The sequence below is a fragment of the Chanodichthys erythropterus genome, chromosome 20, assembly GCF_024489055.1.
Source record: "Chanodichthys erythropterus isolate Z2021 chromosome 20, ASM2448905v1, whole genome shotgun sequence".
NCBI lineage: Eukaryota > Metazoa > Chordata > Actinopteri > Cypriniformes > Xenocyprididae > Chanodichthys > Chanodichthys erythropterus.
The window spans coordinates 2,457,591-2,477,521 of record NC_090240.1 but is presented as its reverse complement, the minus strand read 5'-3'; the positions used below and the strand labels follow the sequence as shown (position 1 = coordinate 2,477,521).

Genomic DNA, 19,931 nt, shown 5'->3' with positions numbered 1-19,931 from the left:
TAAAGTACTCCATCTCTCAATTCCAGCCGATTCCACTCTCTTATCCACAGGGCAATATCCAGGGACTGGCTCTTTGGAAAAGGAGGCTTCACATTTAACTCCATACAGTCAATTATGACTTTAAGGTCTGGATCCAACCTCTGCTGCTTCATCAACTCTTCTTTGGACAGGTAAGGAATAACAGGGAGACCATGCTCATCTTCTTGTTCAAACTCACCAGGTAGCACATTTGCATGTAGAGCCAAAGACTTGACAAGGGCAAGGGAATGGCTCATCAATCCACAATGACTAGGGAACTCGCTAATCTGATGTCTTTCACAGATGGCTTTTATGGCTTCTGGCAGGATAACCGACTCTTCAGCTGTGGCTTCATCTAGATGATGAAGGGTAAACTGTTTTATCCTCTCCCTCTCTTTCTGGGACACCAGATCGTCCAAAGGCTCTCCATGTGGATGTCGGGAAAGCCCATCAGCGTCCTGAGGTGGACAGACTTGACAGCCAGCGATAACTGGTGGCATCCAGCTTTGCAGATGTCAGAATGTAGGTTAAGGGGTTGCTATCGGTTACAACCACAAATTCCACTCCATATAGGTAATCACTAAACTTAGATGTAACTGCCCATTTAAGAGCTAAAAATTCCAGCTTGTGAGCTGGGTACTTGGTTTCACTTTTTGTCAATCCTCGACTTGCAAATACAATCACCCGCATCTGTCCTTCTTGCTTCTGGTACAAAGCTGCTCCGAGCCCAGTGGTACTGGCGTCGGTATGCAAGATGTATGGGAGCTTTGGATTTGCAAATCCTAGAACAGGAGCAGAAGTGAGTTTTTCAATGATCTCATCAAAGGCTTGTTGACATGAGTGATTCCATCTATCCCCAAACTGTGCTTTGGGGTCAAGGTACTGTTTGCTCTTGTCTTGACTGTGACCTTTTCGAAGTGGTGGATAACCTGTTGTAAGATCATTAAGAGGCTTGGAGTAATCCTGTACAAACCTCCTATAATATCCAGAAAAACCCAGGAATGATCTTAATTCCTTGAGGTTCCTGGGTCTTGGCCAGGTTTTAAGGGCCTCGGTTTTCACCGGATCAGTCTCCACTCCGTTCTCAGATACAATATGTCCCAGGTATCGAACAGAGCTCTGGAAAAACTTGCACTTCTCAGGTGACAAATTTAATCCATATTCCTTGAGTCGTTTCAAGACTTGTAACAGCCGTGATTCATGCTCTTCTAGACTTTCAGAGAAAACTATCAGGTCGTCGATGAAGAGTAAAACTTCTTTTCTGTTTAAATCACCCATACATCGTTCCATTAGTCTTTGAAACGTACTTGGGGCGTTGGTTATCCCCTGGGGCATCCTATTGAACTCCCAGAACCTCAGAGGACACACAAAGGCAGTCTTACTCTTGTCAGCTTCCTCCATCTCGATCTGATAATACCCCGATTTTAAGTCAAGGACAGAGAACCACCTTGAGCCAGTCAACACTGAAAAGACTTCCTCCAGATTCGGCAAGGCATATGCATCCTTGATGGTTTGTGAGTTGAGCTTTCTGAAATCAATACACAGACGAACAGAGTTGTCCTTCTTTCTTACAACTACTATAGGGGAAGCAAAGGGAGATTCTGACTCTCGAATGATTCCAGCAGCTAACAATTCTTGCAGATGTTTCCTTACTGCATCAATGTCTTGAGGGTAGATAGGTCGAGCCCTGTGTTTGAAGGGTGTCTCGTCTCTAAGCTTTATATGATGGGTGACTTTGTCAGTGTGTCCATAATCTAAGTCGTGCAAAGCAAAGACTTCGGGCATGGAATTCAGCTGATCTGTTATCCGCTTTTTCCATTCAGGTGACAAGGGAGAGTCTCCAAAGTTGAAACTGAGATCAGAACGAAAAGGGGCTTTTGCATTCATAGCACTGGAATTTGTTTGTTCACTCTTCATTACACTCTGGACAGCGTGCAGCTCAGCAATTATAGTTCTGGGCTGGATGGTGATATCAGTCTGGGTTTCATTTCTAAGCACAACTGATAACTGGTAGTGCGTCCTGGAAGGTAAAGTATGCAAACAGCTTGCAACCAGCAAACCACCAGGTAAGGAGGGCGAGGTTGGTGACTCTATAGCTACCCATTTCTCTACATGAGGGCTGTTTAGTAGAACATGTCCATCCAGGACCACTGTACTCCTGGCAGGTACTATCTCTGGAACGCGCCCCTTGTATTTCACCAAGCCCACCATATCAGCACTTGTTTGTTTGTGTCTTGCTTCCAGAACTTTTAGCACTGCACGGTAACCATGAGAGCTGGATTGAGGGTGTGCTGTAGGCTTCTGGACGTAGTCACGGTAAAGGGCATCTAATGAGTTAGTGCCAATCAGAACTTGAGGTGTGTTCATCAAATCTGGAACAACTAAAGTTAGGGTAGGTACCTCTGCTTCTATCCCCAGAAACTCTCTGGGAAACTTTAAGATCAGTTCCACATATCCAAGGTAAGGAACTGCTTGTCCATTCGCACCTTCCACTTCAAGTAAGGTGTTCAGTGACTTCAGAGGACAATCTGACAAATGGCATTCATAGAATGACCAAGGAATTGTGGTGACTTGGGATCCTGTGTCCAAAAGACAGGAAACTTCTTTTCCACCAACATCAATTTGGGCAGTACACTTTATTCCCACTAACCCTCTTGGTAAGTTACATGAAGGTGAATTGCTACAAGCATGTTGGTTGAACGAGTGTCTAGGCTTCTTTGGGCAGTTCTTTCCTTGTCCGGTCTCTGTATGCCCCTCTACAGAGACCATTCTCAGTTTAAAGGTTTGCTAGCTGCAGCATGTTGCAAATCCCACTGGGCTTGTCGCTCTCTTAGTTTGTGTCGTTTTTCTGCAACTTTAGTGGGATCAGGAGCATTACCACAACTGTTGGCAAGGTGACCATCTTCCCCACATCTGAAGCAATACCCCGGACGAGGTCTGCTGTCAGGCATTTGGCCATTTTTGGACCACTCTGTTGTACCCGATTCAGATTGTGCTTGGGGCAATCTGTGAACTGAGGAAGCTTCTCAGATCGTTTTCTGGGCATCTCGGGAGCAGAAATTTGGACTCTCAAGTCAGCAATCTGCTTCTTTAAGTCAATGATTTCAGTTGCTTCCATATCATTCTTCTTCTTTGAAGTAGCTGCAGCTTTCATAGCTGTGACCTGAGCCTGTAAGTCAGTGACAGCCTTCTTCAGTGCGCTCACTTCATCTGATTTCACATGGATGGCTTTGTCCTTCTGGCCAGAATGCTTTTGTAGGGAATTTACTTGAGCTTGGAGATCACAGACTTGCTTTAAAAGAGTTGCTTCAGTGTGGTCAACATCAAGTGCATCGCGTGGATGTGCAGATATTTGGTGGGTTGACGTTCTGAATTTTGAAGGAGCAGGACAATGCTTGTTTAGCCCCAAGTGCTTCCTCATTCGTTCTTCTTTGGAGGCATTTCTGTCTTCTTCTGTGCGAATGAGCACTACCAATTCTGCGAATGAAGGTGGATTGGATTTCCTCTTTTCCAGCTGAAGGTCAGCGATGAGGCCGTTGTCCCAACAGCCGCGACAAAACTGCTTCAGAAGACAACAATCCCTTTCACTTTCAGTTATGCCACCTCGTCGAATTGTTGTGCTCAAGAGGACTTGCAATCTATGCAAATAAGTTGAAGGCTTCTCACCATGGTTTTGAAGAGTGCTCATAAACTTGCCCAGCAACTCATCTCCATCTTCAACAGAGCCATATACAGACTCCAGTAGCTCCAGATACACAGTAGGTAAGCTTTTGGGAGAGATATGTTTGACAATATCTGCAGCTGGGGAAAGCAGACTGTCAAGAATTTTTCTTGTTCGATGTAGATCAGAGATAGAAGGATCTGTCATAAGAAGGTCGACACTTGCACGCCAAAGTATCAAAGTCTGGCTCATTTCCAGGGCGAGGAATTTTACCAGAAAAGGGCCGAAGACGAATTAAGGCTTGTTGTGATGACGAAGCTTCATTTGCCTTTACAGTGTGCTCCATCACAACATCACAAACCCGGCCTTGCAAACACAAAGCAAAAAAAAAAAAATGATTAATCACATTTTGTCAAATATTTACACTGTCATTATATCTCATCTCAATTTCGACAAACTGAAACTGTTCACAACTGTTTTTTTTTTTTCCAATTCCAAAACTGTCGGATCAATTTTAATATCCTCATACACGGAGAACACACATGCTAGTCAACTCACGTGCGTTTGATAACACTCAAATCTATGTACAGGGTTAGCAAAGCTAGCACCTCGTGGTAATAAACTTCACAGAGAGAAAAAAAAAAAAAAAAAAAAAAAAAAATATATATATATATATATATATATATATATAACTTTACAAATATCGTTTTCTCGACATTAAACACTTTTTACCCATTTACCGTTTTTTTTTCTCATAACTTCACATTACATTAACATAGTTATCCAATAGAACAGCAAATACATTACCATTTCTATATACACATACATTTCTCGGATACACGTCCTCACATTCAAAACCCAAACATACATTATAAAGAAAATATTACTCACCAAGGAGAAAATAATCCATATACAGAAATGGAGAGAAAAAAAATGGAGTTCTATTAAACACGCTGATTCACGTCACTTTTCTTCGCACTACTCCTCCTATTCTTCTACTCGAAATGATCCACAATCAAATCTTATGATCAATACAATCCAATTTCAAAAGTTTCACATTCAATTAACAGGTTTTTATCTCTAATTGTGAGCTCTGTAGAGCAAACGCACTCGCTTGACTTTTTCCTCACATCTTCGTCTCTCTAACGATTTCAAGGGGCGGGACTAACCTCACCCAATCAGCGATCTTATATTACTCTGACTAGTTTAAATTTGCGTAAAAACATAAAATTATAAAAAAAATTTTTTATCAATTTCTCTTATTTTCGATATTATATTTTGGGTAAAGTTTATGATATTCATTTCCTACATATTAAAAATAAAATAGAATCTTAACCCTTTGATGCGTACGATCACACCGGTGTGATTAGTCTTGGCTGGCCCCAGGAGCGTACGATCACACCGGTGTGATTAGAACGTTCAGTGCATTACGTGATCAACTGCCAAATTCAAATGTGCGTGCGCGCTTTAACTGGCGCTAGACACACGCAGCGCTTTTCATATATCACATATATGCAGTGTTTTCAACCAAATAATGTTCATTTCAGGTTTCAGACATTTAAATGCACATGAGTACTAACAAAACAATATATTTAGAGTTTGTAAAATACACAATGATGTCTATAGAAGCGGAAATAACCCTTTCCATTATAACTTGACAACACGTTTAATTCATATCAGATACACATTGTGAAAGTAACTTAAAAGCTTACTCTATTCTTCCCCAGTTCACCGGCACACTTACTTTCATGTATTTCGGGAGAAGTGGATAAATTCACGGGTTGTAAATCCAACAGATCCGATTCTCTGCGCGGTGCAAACTAACATGGCGGCGCCCATCGCTCATATGGCTCAACTAACGCGATCGTTATAAAGGTGTTTAAACAGCAAAACACATCCACTTGCACATATTTGGCAATCGGAATATTAGATATTTCATGCTATAGTTAACAAATTTGTGAATATTTTGAATAAAAAAGGAAAAATTAAATGAAAGCAGATCATCATTCATACAGTGCTGCGGTGTGACACATAACAAGCAATGACGCGTCACCATGGAAACCATAAAGTGATACGTTCCAAATAACGGTTGCCTTAAAAAACTCACGCTGGGGGGTCATACAGAATATTTGAAACTTACGTGCGAAAGGGTTAAAGGGGGAGAAAGAAGAGAAAATTTAATTAATTACTATTTAGTGACCTGGGTTACAATTAGTTCTGGTTTAATAGTTGTTTATAGAAACTCTTAAGTTTTACCACAGACTATTAAAAAGGAAATGTTATTCTCTGGCCATGAGAGAAAAACCTCCTATTAGCATCAAAGCGTAAGCAATTGTGCTGGATCGAAAAAAAACCTTAAAGTGACCTGGTTTTTGTTGAATGAGCAGCAGAACAATCGAGCATGGATATAATGTATTTAATATATGAAAACTACTACTACAGAGGATACGTCTAAATATATACAAGAGCGAAAGTAAAAACAGGAAAAGAGAGAAGACAAGTAGCAAAACTTACTAACAGTCCTTGAGAGCCAGCACAGAAATCAGTTTCATTATCGAATAGAGAAACGGTAGTACTTGCATCAGAGAAAAGCAAGTCAACACGCCTCCTTGGTTTAGATTAGCCAATGACATAGGTGGAAATTTGGCAGGCAAACTTTCCTTTGTCTTGTCTTGTGGTTTGATTTGCATAATTTATGGAGGCATCAGATAGTAGTGTATTTTCTTCACAGTACCATTAAACATAGAACAGTGCATTTTGTAGTTATGTGACATACATAGGTAAATGAGACTTTGAAAGAGCTTTAGAAAGGGTCCAAACTCGACAGATAAGAAAAGCATATAAAAGAAGTTATGGTTTACAGACAATAGTATCATTAGAAATGACACTAGTACAACTGCAATCCTAGCTAAGCTTATACAGTGGGAATAACTATATGCAATTTGACATACAACGGCTGTAACATTTAGGCATAATTATATTTTACACAATACATTCTTCAATGCATGTTTGTGTGTCTGTGTGTGTCCTTAGTGTGCGTATATGTGTATTTGTGGAATTATTTTCCTCTATCAAGCAGTTCTGCAGGAAACAGATCATCATCTAGGCTAGCTTAGTAAAGTTCTCATCCTATAATGTCAGTACTGTCAGATCAATAATATTGTTGAATATTATTGAATATTGTTGAGGACATTTTCCACATCACAGGCAATGCCGTCTCTTGCCAGGCAAAGGGAAAAACCTGTGCCGGATCCAGCCTTGACAGCCTTCTCTCCACACCCCTTGCTCTTTCTCCTCATCATCCTCTTACACATACTCTTCCTCCTCTACTTTTTAGATTGTTTCCATCTATTGTTGGTATCATCATTCAGCACCTGTGTCACCTGTGCACTGAACTGACCTATATTTTATACAGTTGATTTGGTCACATCATTAGAAGTCATTGTGTTTAAAGGATGACAACTGTGTTGTAGTTGTGTTTAACTTTTGCCACATGTATTTACCATTTTGCAACACAGTGCAAAATGTGTTTTAGTGAGTAAGAATGTGTTTAGAGTTTTGCAAAAAGAGTGCATGAGATTTGCAAGCAGTGTCTTAACTACCTGAACTTGATTAAGGTTTTGCCTACAAAGTGACTTATTCGACAAATGGGTTTAGGCCACTAAGCATTGGGTTCAGAGAATGGGGTTCTCTGAACCCCGCTGACTGCGCTATGGGGAACGATATATCCACGCCGCCATGCTAGAGGAGAATACCAGTCCAAATGTCTGGACACACATCCGGCAGTTCCAGGGAAAAACCGGGGGTAGAACTCCAAGGCTGTCAGAGTAGAAGTTCCCTTTCGAAAGCGAACGTCTCAGGTTACGTATGTAACCATGGTTCCCTGAGAACAGGGAACGAGACTCTGCGCTGACTGCGCTATGGGGAACGATATACCCATGCCGCCATGTTAGAGGAGATGCCTGCTTTCATGCCATGCTGCGGGATGCCCGCTACAGTCGCTCAAAAACAAGATGTCGGCTGTTTCCCCAGGCGCTCCCTTTATGACGATTTCGTCACGGTTCGCGCCGTTTGACGTGATAGGCTGTCGCCGGCCAATAGGATTGGAGTGTGGTGATTTTTGGCATTTCGAGCACGGGTCACGGAGGACATTCCCCCATAGCGCAGTCAGCGCAGAGTCTTGTTCCCTGTTCTCAGGGAACCATGGTTACATACGTATCCTGAGACGATTTCGTTCATTTAATGCTGCTATAACAATGAGTACTGTTGTAAATCCTCTGTATATTTTTGTATGCAACGAACTTGTTCTGCAATAAAGAGATGATGATGACATTTTTTTACTATCGTAAAAATGCCATACATGACTCCGTTTTTACAACATTAACAGTCTTCATGTAGAAATAGTATTATATTAAACACAATTTGTATTATTATGTATGTCATATTTATCGAAATAAGTGGACAAATAGACTTTGATATTTAAAAAGAATAAGCTTATGCTGATCTTCATTGTACATATGCCTGTAGGCACTGAAATAAGTAGTACATTAAGCTTTGAATGAGAAGTTTTTTAACTGCACGTAAATGTTGGAAACATGCGTTTATTTCACAAATATATATAAACAGCTTTATCTGCAATAAAGACAGCAAGGTTTGCAAGATACGGGCAGCAGAAAGTGTATGTATGGCTTCAGTACGTATTCAACTCCTCCGACTTCAAGCAACAAATCATGCCGATCAGTAAGTTTGTTTGAGATTTGCGACTGCCAAATACCTGGATATGGAATATTGGAACAACCCCTCCAATATTCAAATCCAACAGTTACAACCCCCTTAATATTTCAACATGAAAATCACAGTAGATCAAATGAAAAATATGTAGAATTCATTTATTTTGTCATAATAAATTAGACAAAAAAAATACTCCCCCTCTATTGAAACGATTGGTAACGCCCAACCAATGCGCGTCACACTTTCACCAAAACAATGCGAGTGGAGCTCTACTGTTTGAATGGGAGAGAACCAAAAATAAAGAGAACCGCTGCCCAGCCAACTATATTAAACTGCTGGTCAAAGAGGGACATTAAAAGGAATAAAGCATGTACTGAGAAGGAGGTATGAGAATATTGTGTAGGCTAATAGCTAAGTAGCCTAACGCTCCATATATATTTTAGCTAGCTAATCCATTGCAATTTAGCCATAACTATCAGTGTAACTGTAACCAGTTACCAAAACAGCCATCTGTTTTGTTAGTTCATTTTTCAATTATGTCTGTAATTATCAATGACAAAAGTATACACATCGGTGTTTGTTTTCTTCCTAAATTAATCTGACTTATAAACAATTTAAGTGATTTACTCAATATAAAAAAGCAAATCGCTGCCGCCTACTGCCGGTTTCAATATTTAACATAATTTCTTTCCTTTTAGAATCACTCAGTTATGTTAGAATTTGATGAATGATTATACATAAATTTTATAAAATTAGGAAGTATAGATAGATAGATAGATAGATAGATAGATAGATAGATAGATAGATAGATAGATAGATAGATAGATAGATAGATAGATAGATAGATAGATAAAGACGAAATAAATTATCCAATAATGCTACACATAAAACAATGATTATTTTTAATTAAAAAAATAATCACAGGCAGCATACCAACATTCAACCCCTCCAATGTTGAAACCAAATCTACGCCCTTGATTATACTACAATATACACTACAGTTTACTGTAGTCAAAACTAAAGTATACTACAGTATTCTTCATTAAAGAAGTGTTGTAAATACTATAATACAATTTACTATAGCAGGGTTCAAAAACACTATAGTATTTACTATAGTATTTTTTCACCTGGGGGAGTTTGCTGTTCTCCTTCTAAAATTAATCCGTGAGTACAGTTTTTACAAACCCATGGGAATGGATTGTGAAAGCGTGCGCACAGATTATGAATTTGTGGGAACGGATTTAAAAAACGATGGTATGGTTTGCAAATTCTGAGCGCACAGATTGAAAATTTGTGGGTACGGTTTATTAATCCGTGGGAACAGTTTAAGAATTCATGAGCACGGTTTATAGACTGAGGGAACGGATTGCAAAACCTCTTTTTTTTTCTTCTATAGGTGATGTGTCGGGCTCCGTAATTATCAAACATACAGTAGTAGTCCTTTACAGGTTTTTGCATTCCATTGCGCTATTTGTCCTTTTGTTTTTATGTTTGGCGGACATGTTTGGCTGTTGCACTCGTGTCGCGTCTTTTGCAGCGTCTTACCCATGAAACGGCATTCTAAAAACACAGCGGTCAAGTTAAAAAAAGTTCAACTCACGTTTAATAACTTTGCCTTTTTTATCATTCCACTGCATGCGTCTCATTTTTATAACACAATAACGCATTACTGAATGAACAGCCGCTCAGTCGCACCGGCGCCATAATGAGGTTGGATAATTTTCTTCTCCTAACGGTTTATCATTGCTGTATTGTCAACTTATCTAATTTTAACATTTTTATTCCAAATCGCGATTTATCGATTTAAAAAAGAATAAAATCGAGGCAAAACATTAAATTCGAATTAATCGGAAAAATCGTCCAGCCCTATCTGTCATTTGTTTTGAAAATGACAATATTATTTTAGGTTTAGACTAAGACAGTGGTTCCCAAACTGGGGTACGTGAGGTGACAAAAGGGGGTACGCGAACAAAATGCTGAGTAGTTCATTTAATTCTACCTTAAAATAATATTAAATCTGAGCATGTTTTTCTAACTGCCAAAATGCCATAAATCCAGTACATTTAACCAAATTACCTCATCATTTGCAGTCAAAAATATATATAGTCTCCACACAAGCAGCATGCATATGATAGATTGCGTGCAGTCTGCTGCCTTAAAGCAGAGCTAAGTAACTTTTTTTACCTTCATAAATAGTTTTCTAAGTCCTTACGATGGTTAATTGACTTGTAGTGGTGTGTTTGAGGCGTGCAATAACCCCCTCTGGCATGTCTACGCCAGAATACAGCACTTGCAAGTTGAGCTGCATTGACCCGACACAATCTCATGTTCACGTTCACGCGAGAGTGACAAAATGCTTTACGGTAATTCAAAAACAATGGATATATTATGACTTTATAAGACAATTTCGAAAATTACCCACCTCCATCGAGTGTACTGTATTTGCAAATTACCCACCTCCTCTTTCTTGTAATGTATTTGCAAAACTACTGCATTGGTGAGCATTGTAGTCGTTGTAGTCAAGAGCTGCGCTTGGAGTATTTATGACAGTGTGATTCACTGAAGGAAACTGTAGGGGGAGCTTCGCAAATCTTACTGAGTTCCGCTTTAAATTGCGCTAATTTACTGTTGTTCTCGACAATGCACCTTTGTAAAATTGGGGATTTAACACTTACTCGCATGAAGAACAGATAGACACAGAGAGTGGATTACTCTTTAATGCAATGAAATAATAGTTATAACGAAAACCACAGCAGAACTACAACACACGTCTGTGTTTCGCGAACCGTGAGAGTAAATGATTCATTCACAGCCACTTGCTTCATTACTGAATGAATGACTCGATGACTCACTCATAAAAACAGTGACTTGCTGCTACCTACTGGCGGTTTTAGTTTAGTATTTAAAAGTTTTACTTCATTTTACCATCATTGCATAAAATGATGGTAAAACTATGTTCTCTATTGAACATTTTTATTTAAAATGTATTTAAAGTTATTCATAAAGTTATAAAAAATATGTACTGTATTTGTACATGTATATGTACATATTTTTATACTATATATAAAAATATGCACTGGAATATCAATTGAACATTTTTATTTTTATTTAAAACATTATTTGATAAAGTTATTCATAAAGGTAAAAATATGCACTGGAAAAATCAATTTAGGGGGCAAATATTGTCCCTTAATGGTAAAGGTGTGACTGCTGTCCAAGTGGAAGAGAGGGGGTACGCAGAAGGATGGTAATCCCTTCAGGGGGTACTCCACGCTAAAACGTTTGGGAACCACTGGACTAAGATATTAATGTTTTAAGTATATAATGGCAAATTTCCCGCTAGCCGGACGGTGACAGTTAAAGGGTTACAACAATCTGTATTGTATAAAGTGCTATTTGCACTAAGGTGACTTGACTGGACACTAATTCTAATAAGAAGTCCTATTTGTGTCAGTTTGCTGCAGCTTTAGGGACATATATTAGGGGTCAGTACATCCTGGACCTGAAGATCTGGACAAGTCACATGAGGAGAACAATCCAGACTGCGGAGGCGATTGGAGTGCCCTATGAGCAATGGAAAGCACTGAATGAAATTGATGCCGTGAGTCTAGTCCTGTTTCTAAATAAACATATGAGATTGAATACAGTGCCCACTGGGCAACAGCCACAGTTTCCATTTGTTTTGGTTCTTTTGCAGTGTGTTTGATTTTGGATGAGATATATATGACATGATGTGCATGTGTTCATGTGCAGGGCGTTTGTGAGGAGATGACGTACGAAGAGATTCAAGATCACTTTCCTGAAGAGTTTGCACTCAGAGACCAAGACAAATACCGGTACCGCTATCCAAAGGGTGAGGTGAGTAAATTGTTGCAAGAGACATGAAGAACTTGTAGGTCGCTGGCATGTGCATTAGTCCACCGCTAGAGTTTACATTTTTATGTTTACTTGTTAGTAATTTTTTGAGCTTTGATGATGCATAAATGTGACCCGTCACGGAAACCAGGGACACAAGTCGGCAGCACAACTTTCGAGCAAAATGAGAAAGAAGCATTTTTTTTCAAAATTGGTGATTTTCGTTTTTTTGCAGAATCTGTTAGTTGAGATCATGAAGAAGCCTTCCCGTGTTTGAGATAGCAGTATTGGTATATTTAAAAGCGTACATTTTGAGGTTGAAATCGGCTTGTTTTTCGGAGATTCTAGCACGCAGTAGGGGCGTGTCATGTCTGTGTGTATTTCCATACTGGGAAGCGTGGCTACTTATTATGCAGCGCTCTGGCCGGCTCTAGCTGATATCAAAATTCAATGAAGAACCGTGGCCGTTACACTGAAAATGTTTTGAAGTACTTCTTCGACAAGCCGGATGCTTATGAACAAGCGCTCACTGATTCTGAAGACGATCTGAGCGACGATGAAAGTGGCATAATAAGACATTACCTCTCTGGAGTCGGGTAACACGCCGGCGCATTTTGCAGGATTTTTTTTCACATTGCAGCAAAACAGACTTAACATACTCCGTCATAAGTAATATATCAATTGAAACTATAGAATGTTTTCTTTTATTTGTGTACACTCAGAGTAAAAACAAAATGTTGTGCTTTTTGTAAAATAAAGAAAACTAACATGATGCGTGATCTCTCATCTCCCTCTGAACGAAGTCCAATCTGATAGTTCTCAGAAAATGAACTGTAACTTAGTGAATACTAATCATAAAAAAATTATACTTGTGTCTGAAAAAACGTTGAAATGTCAGGTTTTAAATCGTGTAAGTCAAATCGAAAACAAACATTCTGTGTTTATGTAATCTGTATGAAAATAGAGCCATGTCAGAAGTCTGTGATTCAGCTCATTATCCGCTAAAGATCCGCTTTTTCTTTACATAAACATTAAAATAATAACATTAAAAATGATGGGCAGATTTTAAAGGAGTGTCTTACAACAATCCACAATGCACAAGTTCAAATAGAGTTTTGACAAAAAAAGTCACATATTTCAGCCTCTAAATCATTTTTATAAAAGTCAAAAAAGATAAATTACTGACATTTATAATGCACATTAACCTTTATTATTAATAGTATGCGGTCCATGCAGCTTTACAGGGGGTATGGTTTATCTAAATGAGATGTAAATGAGCCCTATTGTCACTCCCAGCAGGTGAGAACAGGTGAGAACTGCAACTTTAGAGGAGTTTTTCTCCCTTTAGAGCTTTCTTGAATGCCTACCTTCAAATGGCCACAACTTCTCCAAACATTATCAGATTTCCATGTGTCACACATCGTTGGAAAGCTTGGAGACTACACTTTCAGAATCTGTGACTAACTCGATAACTCAAAATGCCCGAGAACCGACTTGTGTCCCTACTTTCCGAGACTGGTCACAAATTTCAACAAAATAATATAAATGACTCTGGGTTTAGTTATTATTAATTATGATAATTATGCTCCCATATACAAATTATATCTTTCTGATATCTTCATATAGTCTTTAATTAGTGACACATTATAATCTCTCTGATCACTAACACAACCCCACAAGTCAAGTTACCTTTATTTATATAGTGCTTTATACAACAGAGATTGTTTCAAAGCAGCTTTACAGTGATAACAAGAAAATGATGTATTTCAGTTATTGTTCAGCTGAAGTCAATTCAGTGTTGATTCAGTTCTTGTTTATTATGTTATTATTTATTATTATTATTATTATATTTATTATTATTATTATATTATATTATTATTATTATAAGTGGTCCAGGCTGCATCAATTTGTTTTTGTTGCCGTTTTCGGAGCTTGTGGCGACTACAGAGACCGCGTTTTTTTACAGTGTGTTCAGGGGACAGGCAGCTAGCGGATAGTGAGGAGATGTTTGCTGTATGTGACAAAAAATGTTTTGGCCTTAAAAACGTGTGACTTTGCTTAGAGCACTTTTAAGTGTCTCCAACAAAGCAAGTAAATGAAGGAACCCAAACTCCATCAAGTGACAGATTGAAAAGAAAAACCTCAGGAAAAACCAGACTCAGTTGTGGGGCCAGTTTTCCTCTGGACAATGAATGAACACATTGTGATTATGATTCAGAATGCATTACAAGCAGTGTTAATTTTGGCAGACATTTTTGATTTAGTCTTAGACTTTATCTTAAGATGAAAATGCTCCTTAGTCACATTTTAGTCATTTTAGTCTTTCATATTTTAGTCTAGTTTTAGTCAATGAAAAGTCATCACATTTTTGTCAAGTCTTAGTCATTACTTTTAGTCAAACTACAGTTACCAACATTAATTGATAGCTATTTTATATGTAGTCTTTAGAAAAAATAGTCTTAATTTTTCTCTTTAGACCAATTCATGTAAGTTTATGAAAATATGAATCAATGTAACAGGCTGTATTGACATTACACTCTTAGCAGTAGCACTTGTGCAGTTCTATATATCCTCTTTCAGTTTCTCAAACATTGTAGAGTGTCGTACCCCCTGAGGGATTTAACATCCTTCTGTGTACCCTCTCTTTTCCACTTAGACTGCAGTTATACATTTCCATTAAGGGACAATAACCTTCTTAAATTGATTTTTCCAGTGCATTTTTTTACCTTTATGAATACCTTTGTAAAATAAATAGTGCCTTAAATAAAAAATAAAAAATGCAATAAATACAGTGATGATAAAAACGAAGTGATACTTTTAAATATTACATTAAAACCGCCAGTTTTTATGAGTGAATCATTGAGTCATTCATTCTTTCAGTATCAAAGCAAGCGGTGGTATTTATGAATGATCATTGACGATTCGTTCAAAGCCGCAGATTCGTTCACGAAACACAGCTTGTGTGCTGCAGTTCTGCTGTGGCTTTCATTGCAAAATAGAGCAAAAATACTGACAATACTGTTTAAAATGTACATATTACCCTTTTGTTTGTTGAACTGTATAAAATCAATATTCAGGAAATTATACATTATATTAGGGCAATATTTTTGCTGGTATAATATGATCAACATTAAAAACAGTATCTCGCAGAAGGGTATGTTCGTATGTTGTATCGAAGAGAGTTTTAATCTTAAATCTACATGCAGTCTTTGTCTATATTTGTACTTCATGCTAGTAAGTACTAAATCCCCACTTTTACAAAGGTAATGTTATATTTTTGAGAACAGCACTAATGTAGCAATGCTGGCTTGTGTGCGAAAGATGAGATAATCTGATTGAATATTGTGGATATACGACATTTTAACTGCTAGAAATACATGTTCAGTTTTAATGTTATTTTAAGGTTGAGTAGAATAAAATGAACGGCACTTTTCGCGTACGTCAGTTTGAGAACCACTGCTGGATATCAGCCTAAACTTTGCTCCCAGATTTAGTCAGTAAATGAGCAGCGCATTATAGACACATTAATTAGAGTAGAAAATCTCAAATGAAATTCACTGAACTTTAGCTTACTTGACTGTGTTTTCAGATCATCCGCGCTTCTAGAGAGGGCTCGTGTGTATGGTTGCCAGATAGCAAAGATGAAGTAAAACGTGTTCTTTTAACAGAAAAGCTCTGATGGGGGTAAATTCTGGAAATCTGGCAGCCGTAAGCGTGACCGCTCGTAAAGACAATCTGTAATATTTGTCTCTTTTATTTGACAAAAACAAAAAGTGATTTCAAAAGAGTGATTTTGGTCAAGGGTTTAGTCTTTTAGCCACATTTCAGTCTTGTCTTTTTTCGTCAACGATATTGCACGTGTAGTTTTAGTCACGTTATCGTTAAATGAAATTGGTGTCGTCTCTCATCGTCTCATCTTAGTAATGGAAAAAAAGGTTGTCAACGAACATTTTTCATCATAGTTTTCGTTAACGGAATTAACACTGATTACAAGACAGACTTCAGATTGGAAAATGTAGCATTCAAATATTCATACAGTTTCATAAAACAAGAAGTGCAACAAGTGCTGTGCGGGGTGTGAATTCCATAACTTGGTGCTCTTTGGGTGTAGGCAGTGCCGTGTTAAAGGATTAGTTCACTTTCAAATAAACTTTTCCTGATAATTTACTCACTCCCATGTCATCCAAGATGTCCATGTCTTTCTTTCTTCAGTCAAAAAGAAATTAAAGTTTTTGATGAAAACATTCCAGGATTATTCTCCTTATAGTGGACTTGAATGGGCACCAAACGATTGAAGGTCAAAATTAGTTTCACTGCTATTTAATATAATATATTTAATATATTTGAATTCCAGCAGTGTAGACACTGCTAAGTGTATTACTGCCCTCCACAGGTCAAAGTTTGAACTAATTTTTTATATACAATATGCTAGTTCAATAGTATATAACAATTAGTTCAAACTTCTTGGATGACACGGGGGTGAGTAAGTTATCATGACATGGGGGTGAGAAAAGTTTATTTAAAAGTGAACTAATCCTTTAAGCCTTCGCGGGGCCCTGGGCTAACGAACGCAAATGCCCCCCCAAGCGAACACCCACCACCACCACCACCACCAACCATAATCACACGTCTTAAATGAATGAGTCCCAAGATTTAAATATGAATAAAGTTTTATCAATTTAATACATGCAGACAAAAATAGTAAAAACATTTCTAAGATTGACAACAACAGTACAGTGGGCTCATTTGCGCTCCTCCATCATTGACTTTGCTGATCTATAAATTTTAACAAATAAAATTAAAATTAAAAAACAAGTTTAAATTCGACCGATTCGACTGGCTTTGGAATTTCAGATAGGTCATAGCATCATTTCAGATGTGATGTGTCCGAAGATTAATCTAGTTGATTCATTATTCTGTCACAGACTTTTATAATGCACGTTTTATTCCTATAAATTTACTACTAGTTTCTTCTCTAAGTTTCCATCATGTTTTATGTGCATTTTATCCCACTCAAGTGAGTGTACAAGTTACATTTATGCACATCTTGTGCAGTATCTTAAAATGTGCAGACGTTTTTGTCAGAAAACCAATATGACTCATTTAAAATTCTGTGCTACTTACATTACTGCATGCACAAGTTTTAGAAACCCACTTTAAAAATGACGGTCAAATGCAATAGATCAACGTTAGGACATGGTAATGGACCCTTTCTTTGTCCATTTATTCAGCTTCTTAATGATTTTAGTAGTAACATTTAACATAGATAGGCTTTAGCAAGTTATTGACAACATTATTTATATTATATTATTTTTATGAACATGCACGCGGCTTCTGTCTCACGCACAAACGCGCGTGTCAGCCTTCAAAAGTATTTGGATGCGGAAAGATGCGTTCGGCGTGTACACTATGCTGCACACTATCTAGTGGACTCAATTCACTTTCGCATGGGCTGTTGTACAGTACAAACACGGACCGTGCCATCACAAAAGTTGAGCTGCACGCGGATGGGGAGTGCGGACGTCCACGAACCGTTCTGATGATGAAAATTACGCAATGCAAATGCCTGAAGTATACCTTGGTGTTAAGCCCGTAATAGCGGGCCACCAATCCACCCAGGCCCATATGCATGTGCATACCCAGACGCTACGCCACTGTCCTGGTTGTATTCCTGCGTGTGTGTCCACGCCTGTGACTCTTGATTCGGCTGTGTGACGACGATGTGTTTTAAAATGCAAAAGAGGATTGACTCGGGGGGGCCCCCCAGTGCTCGATGCCCTGGGCTGCAGCCCATGTTGCCCATTAGGATAATGCAGCCCTGGGTGTAGGGATAGTTCAACTCATATAAAATATCAATCCAAGGCACTCAAGTATTAAAGAAAAAAAGATATAAAAAAAAAGCCTTTATTTAATCATGGCTTAGCCATTTAAAAACAGGTGACATGTAACCGCTCACAGACACGTTGCGGCTAATGAGGCTTTATCAGGGTGTGAGCAACAAACACAATCAGAGTTCATTTAAACAGCAATTACTTAGTCATGTGACAAACACCTGATTATGTGGTATAGGATATGCACACAATTGAAAGCATAGTTCCCTTACTACACTCGTACTGCATCCCTGTACGCATATGAGGAACTCCTTTTCCTCCGATTACTGAAGCCTTTTTTCAATAACACAGTGAAACTGCACGGCCATTAGTTCGTGCAGGAGAAATAAACGAACCAAGCCCACCGGAGCCCGCCAAAGGAGGCGGGGCATCTAGCTATATAAGTAGGCATTCTGGTATAGGATCCTCAGATCATTCTCCTTCAGTGACGACAATCATCTCTTCGCTGTTACCTGTTACATTTGCCGGGTCCGCCCCCGCAAGCTGCGTTCATTGAGGACGAGCGCTCTCACCATGAGTGCGCAAGAGCGAGCTCAATGCTGACAGCGCTCAGCTGAATATGACATGACGCTCTCCCCTACCTTAGGTGAGACTCATGAAATATATTCACTCTAAAAGAGCATATTTCTCCGACATTTGTTGAAAAATGCAGAGCCTCTCAGCACATTGTTTGCATGCCCTGCAAGCCGTGTTTATTGAGCATGAACCCTCTCACTGCGAGAGTAAGCTCAATGCTGACATCACTCAGCTGAATATGACATGACGCTCTCCTCTGACTCAGGTGAGAATCATGGAATATATTCAATCTACAAGATCATATCTCTCTAGCGTAAAATTCCAGCCTCTCAGAGCGTCGCTTGCCGGCTCCACCCCCGCAAGCCATGTTCATTGAGGATGAGAGCTCTCACTGAGAGAGCAAGCTCAATGCTGACAGTGCTCAGATGAATATGACATGACATTCTCCCTTGACTCAGGTGAGACTCATGGAATATATTTACTCTGAAAGAGCATATTTCTCCGGCATTTGTTGTAAAATGCCAAGCCTCTGAGTGTGTCGCTTGCCGGCTCCACCCCCGCAAGCCGCGTTCATTGAATTCGAGTGCTCTCACTATGAGAGCACAAGAGCAAGCTCAATGCTGACAGTGCTCTGCCAAATATGACATGTTCTTCCCTGAATCAGGTGAGACTCCTTGAATATATTCACTCTCAAAGAGCTTATTTCTCTAGTGTTGTTGTAAAATGCAAAATCTCTATGCGTGTCGTTTAGACCGCTTTCACTGCAAACTGCCTCTGTTATGCCTCCTGCCACCTTGTTCGGTTCCGGGTGTTGGAAGCAATGTGTTTGTTCCAAATATTGGGCCCGAACATGTTCACTTGCCCATGCAGCCTATTGCTGTTATAGAGAATACAAAAAAATACAAACATACTCAAAAAGAGAGCACATTTCCTCTTCCACCTATTGCGAATGCCAGGCCCCTGTGCAGTGGCCTGTCGTCCAATTTGATCCAACCCCTTGCCATGTGGGCTGAGGTCTGGCAGGCCATCCCTGGAGTGTCAAGCTGGGTGTTGAGGATTATAAAACGGGGTTATTCACTCCAATTCGCTCAAAGACCCCTGCGTTTTGGCAGTGTGGTTCCCACCTCATTGAGAGCAAAGGACGCCCACATCTTACACTCCGAGGTGATGTCTCTGCTGGCAAAAGGAGCCATAGAAATGGTTCCCCCATCTCAGAGCAAGTCAGGCTTTTCAGCTGTTACTCCCTTGCATGGACGCAG

At 39.1% G+C, this 19,931-nt stretch overlaps 1 protein-coding gene across 10 annotated transcripts in view; it reads left to right on the top strand.

Annotated features, from left to right (window-relative positions):
• si:dkey-96f10.1 (6-phosphofructo-2-kinase/fructose-2,6-bisphosphatase) overlaps nt 1-19,931 on the top strand; it is a 265,841-nt gene that overhangs the window by 54,026 nt on the left and 191,884 nt on the right. For 8 of the 10 annotated variants that reach the window (XR_010892805.1, XR_010892806.1, XM_067370438.1 and 5 more), the window contains exons 9-10: nt 11,865-12,011; nt 12,164-12,268. Coding sequence is in view for 8 of the 10 variants with exons in the window: in XM_067370438.1 (XP_067226539.1) it covers nt 11,865-12,011; nt 12,164-12,268 (252 nt within the window). In the remaining 2 variants the exon portion in view is untranslated. The remainder of the gene's footprint in view (nt 1-11,864; nt 12,012-12,163; nt 12,269-19,931) is intronic. The other 2 variants (XM_067370439.1, XM_067370442.1) reach the window with 1 other exon arrangement.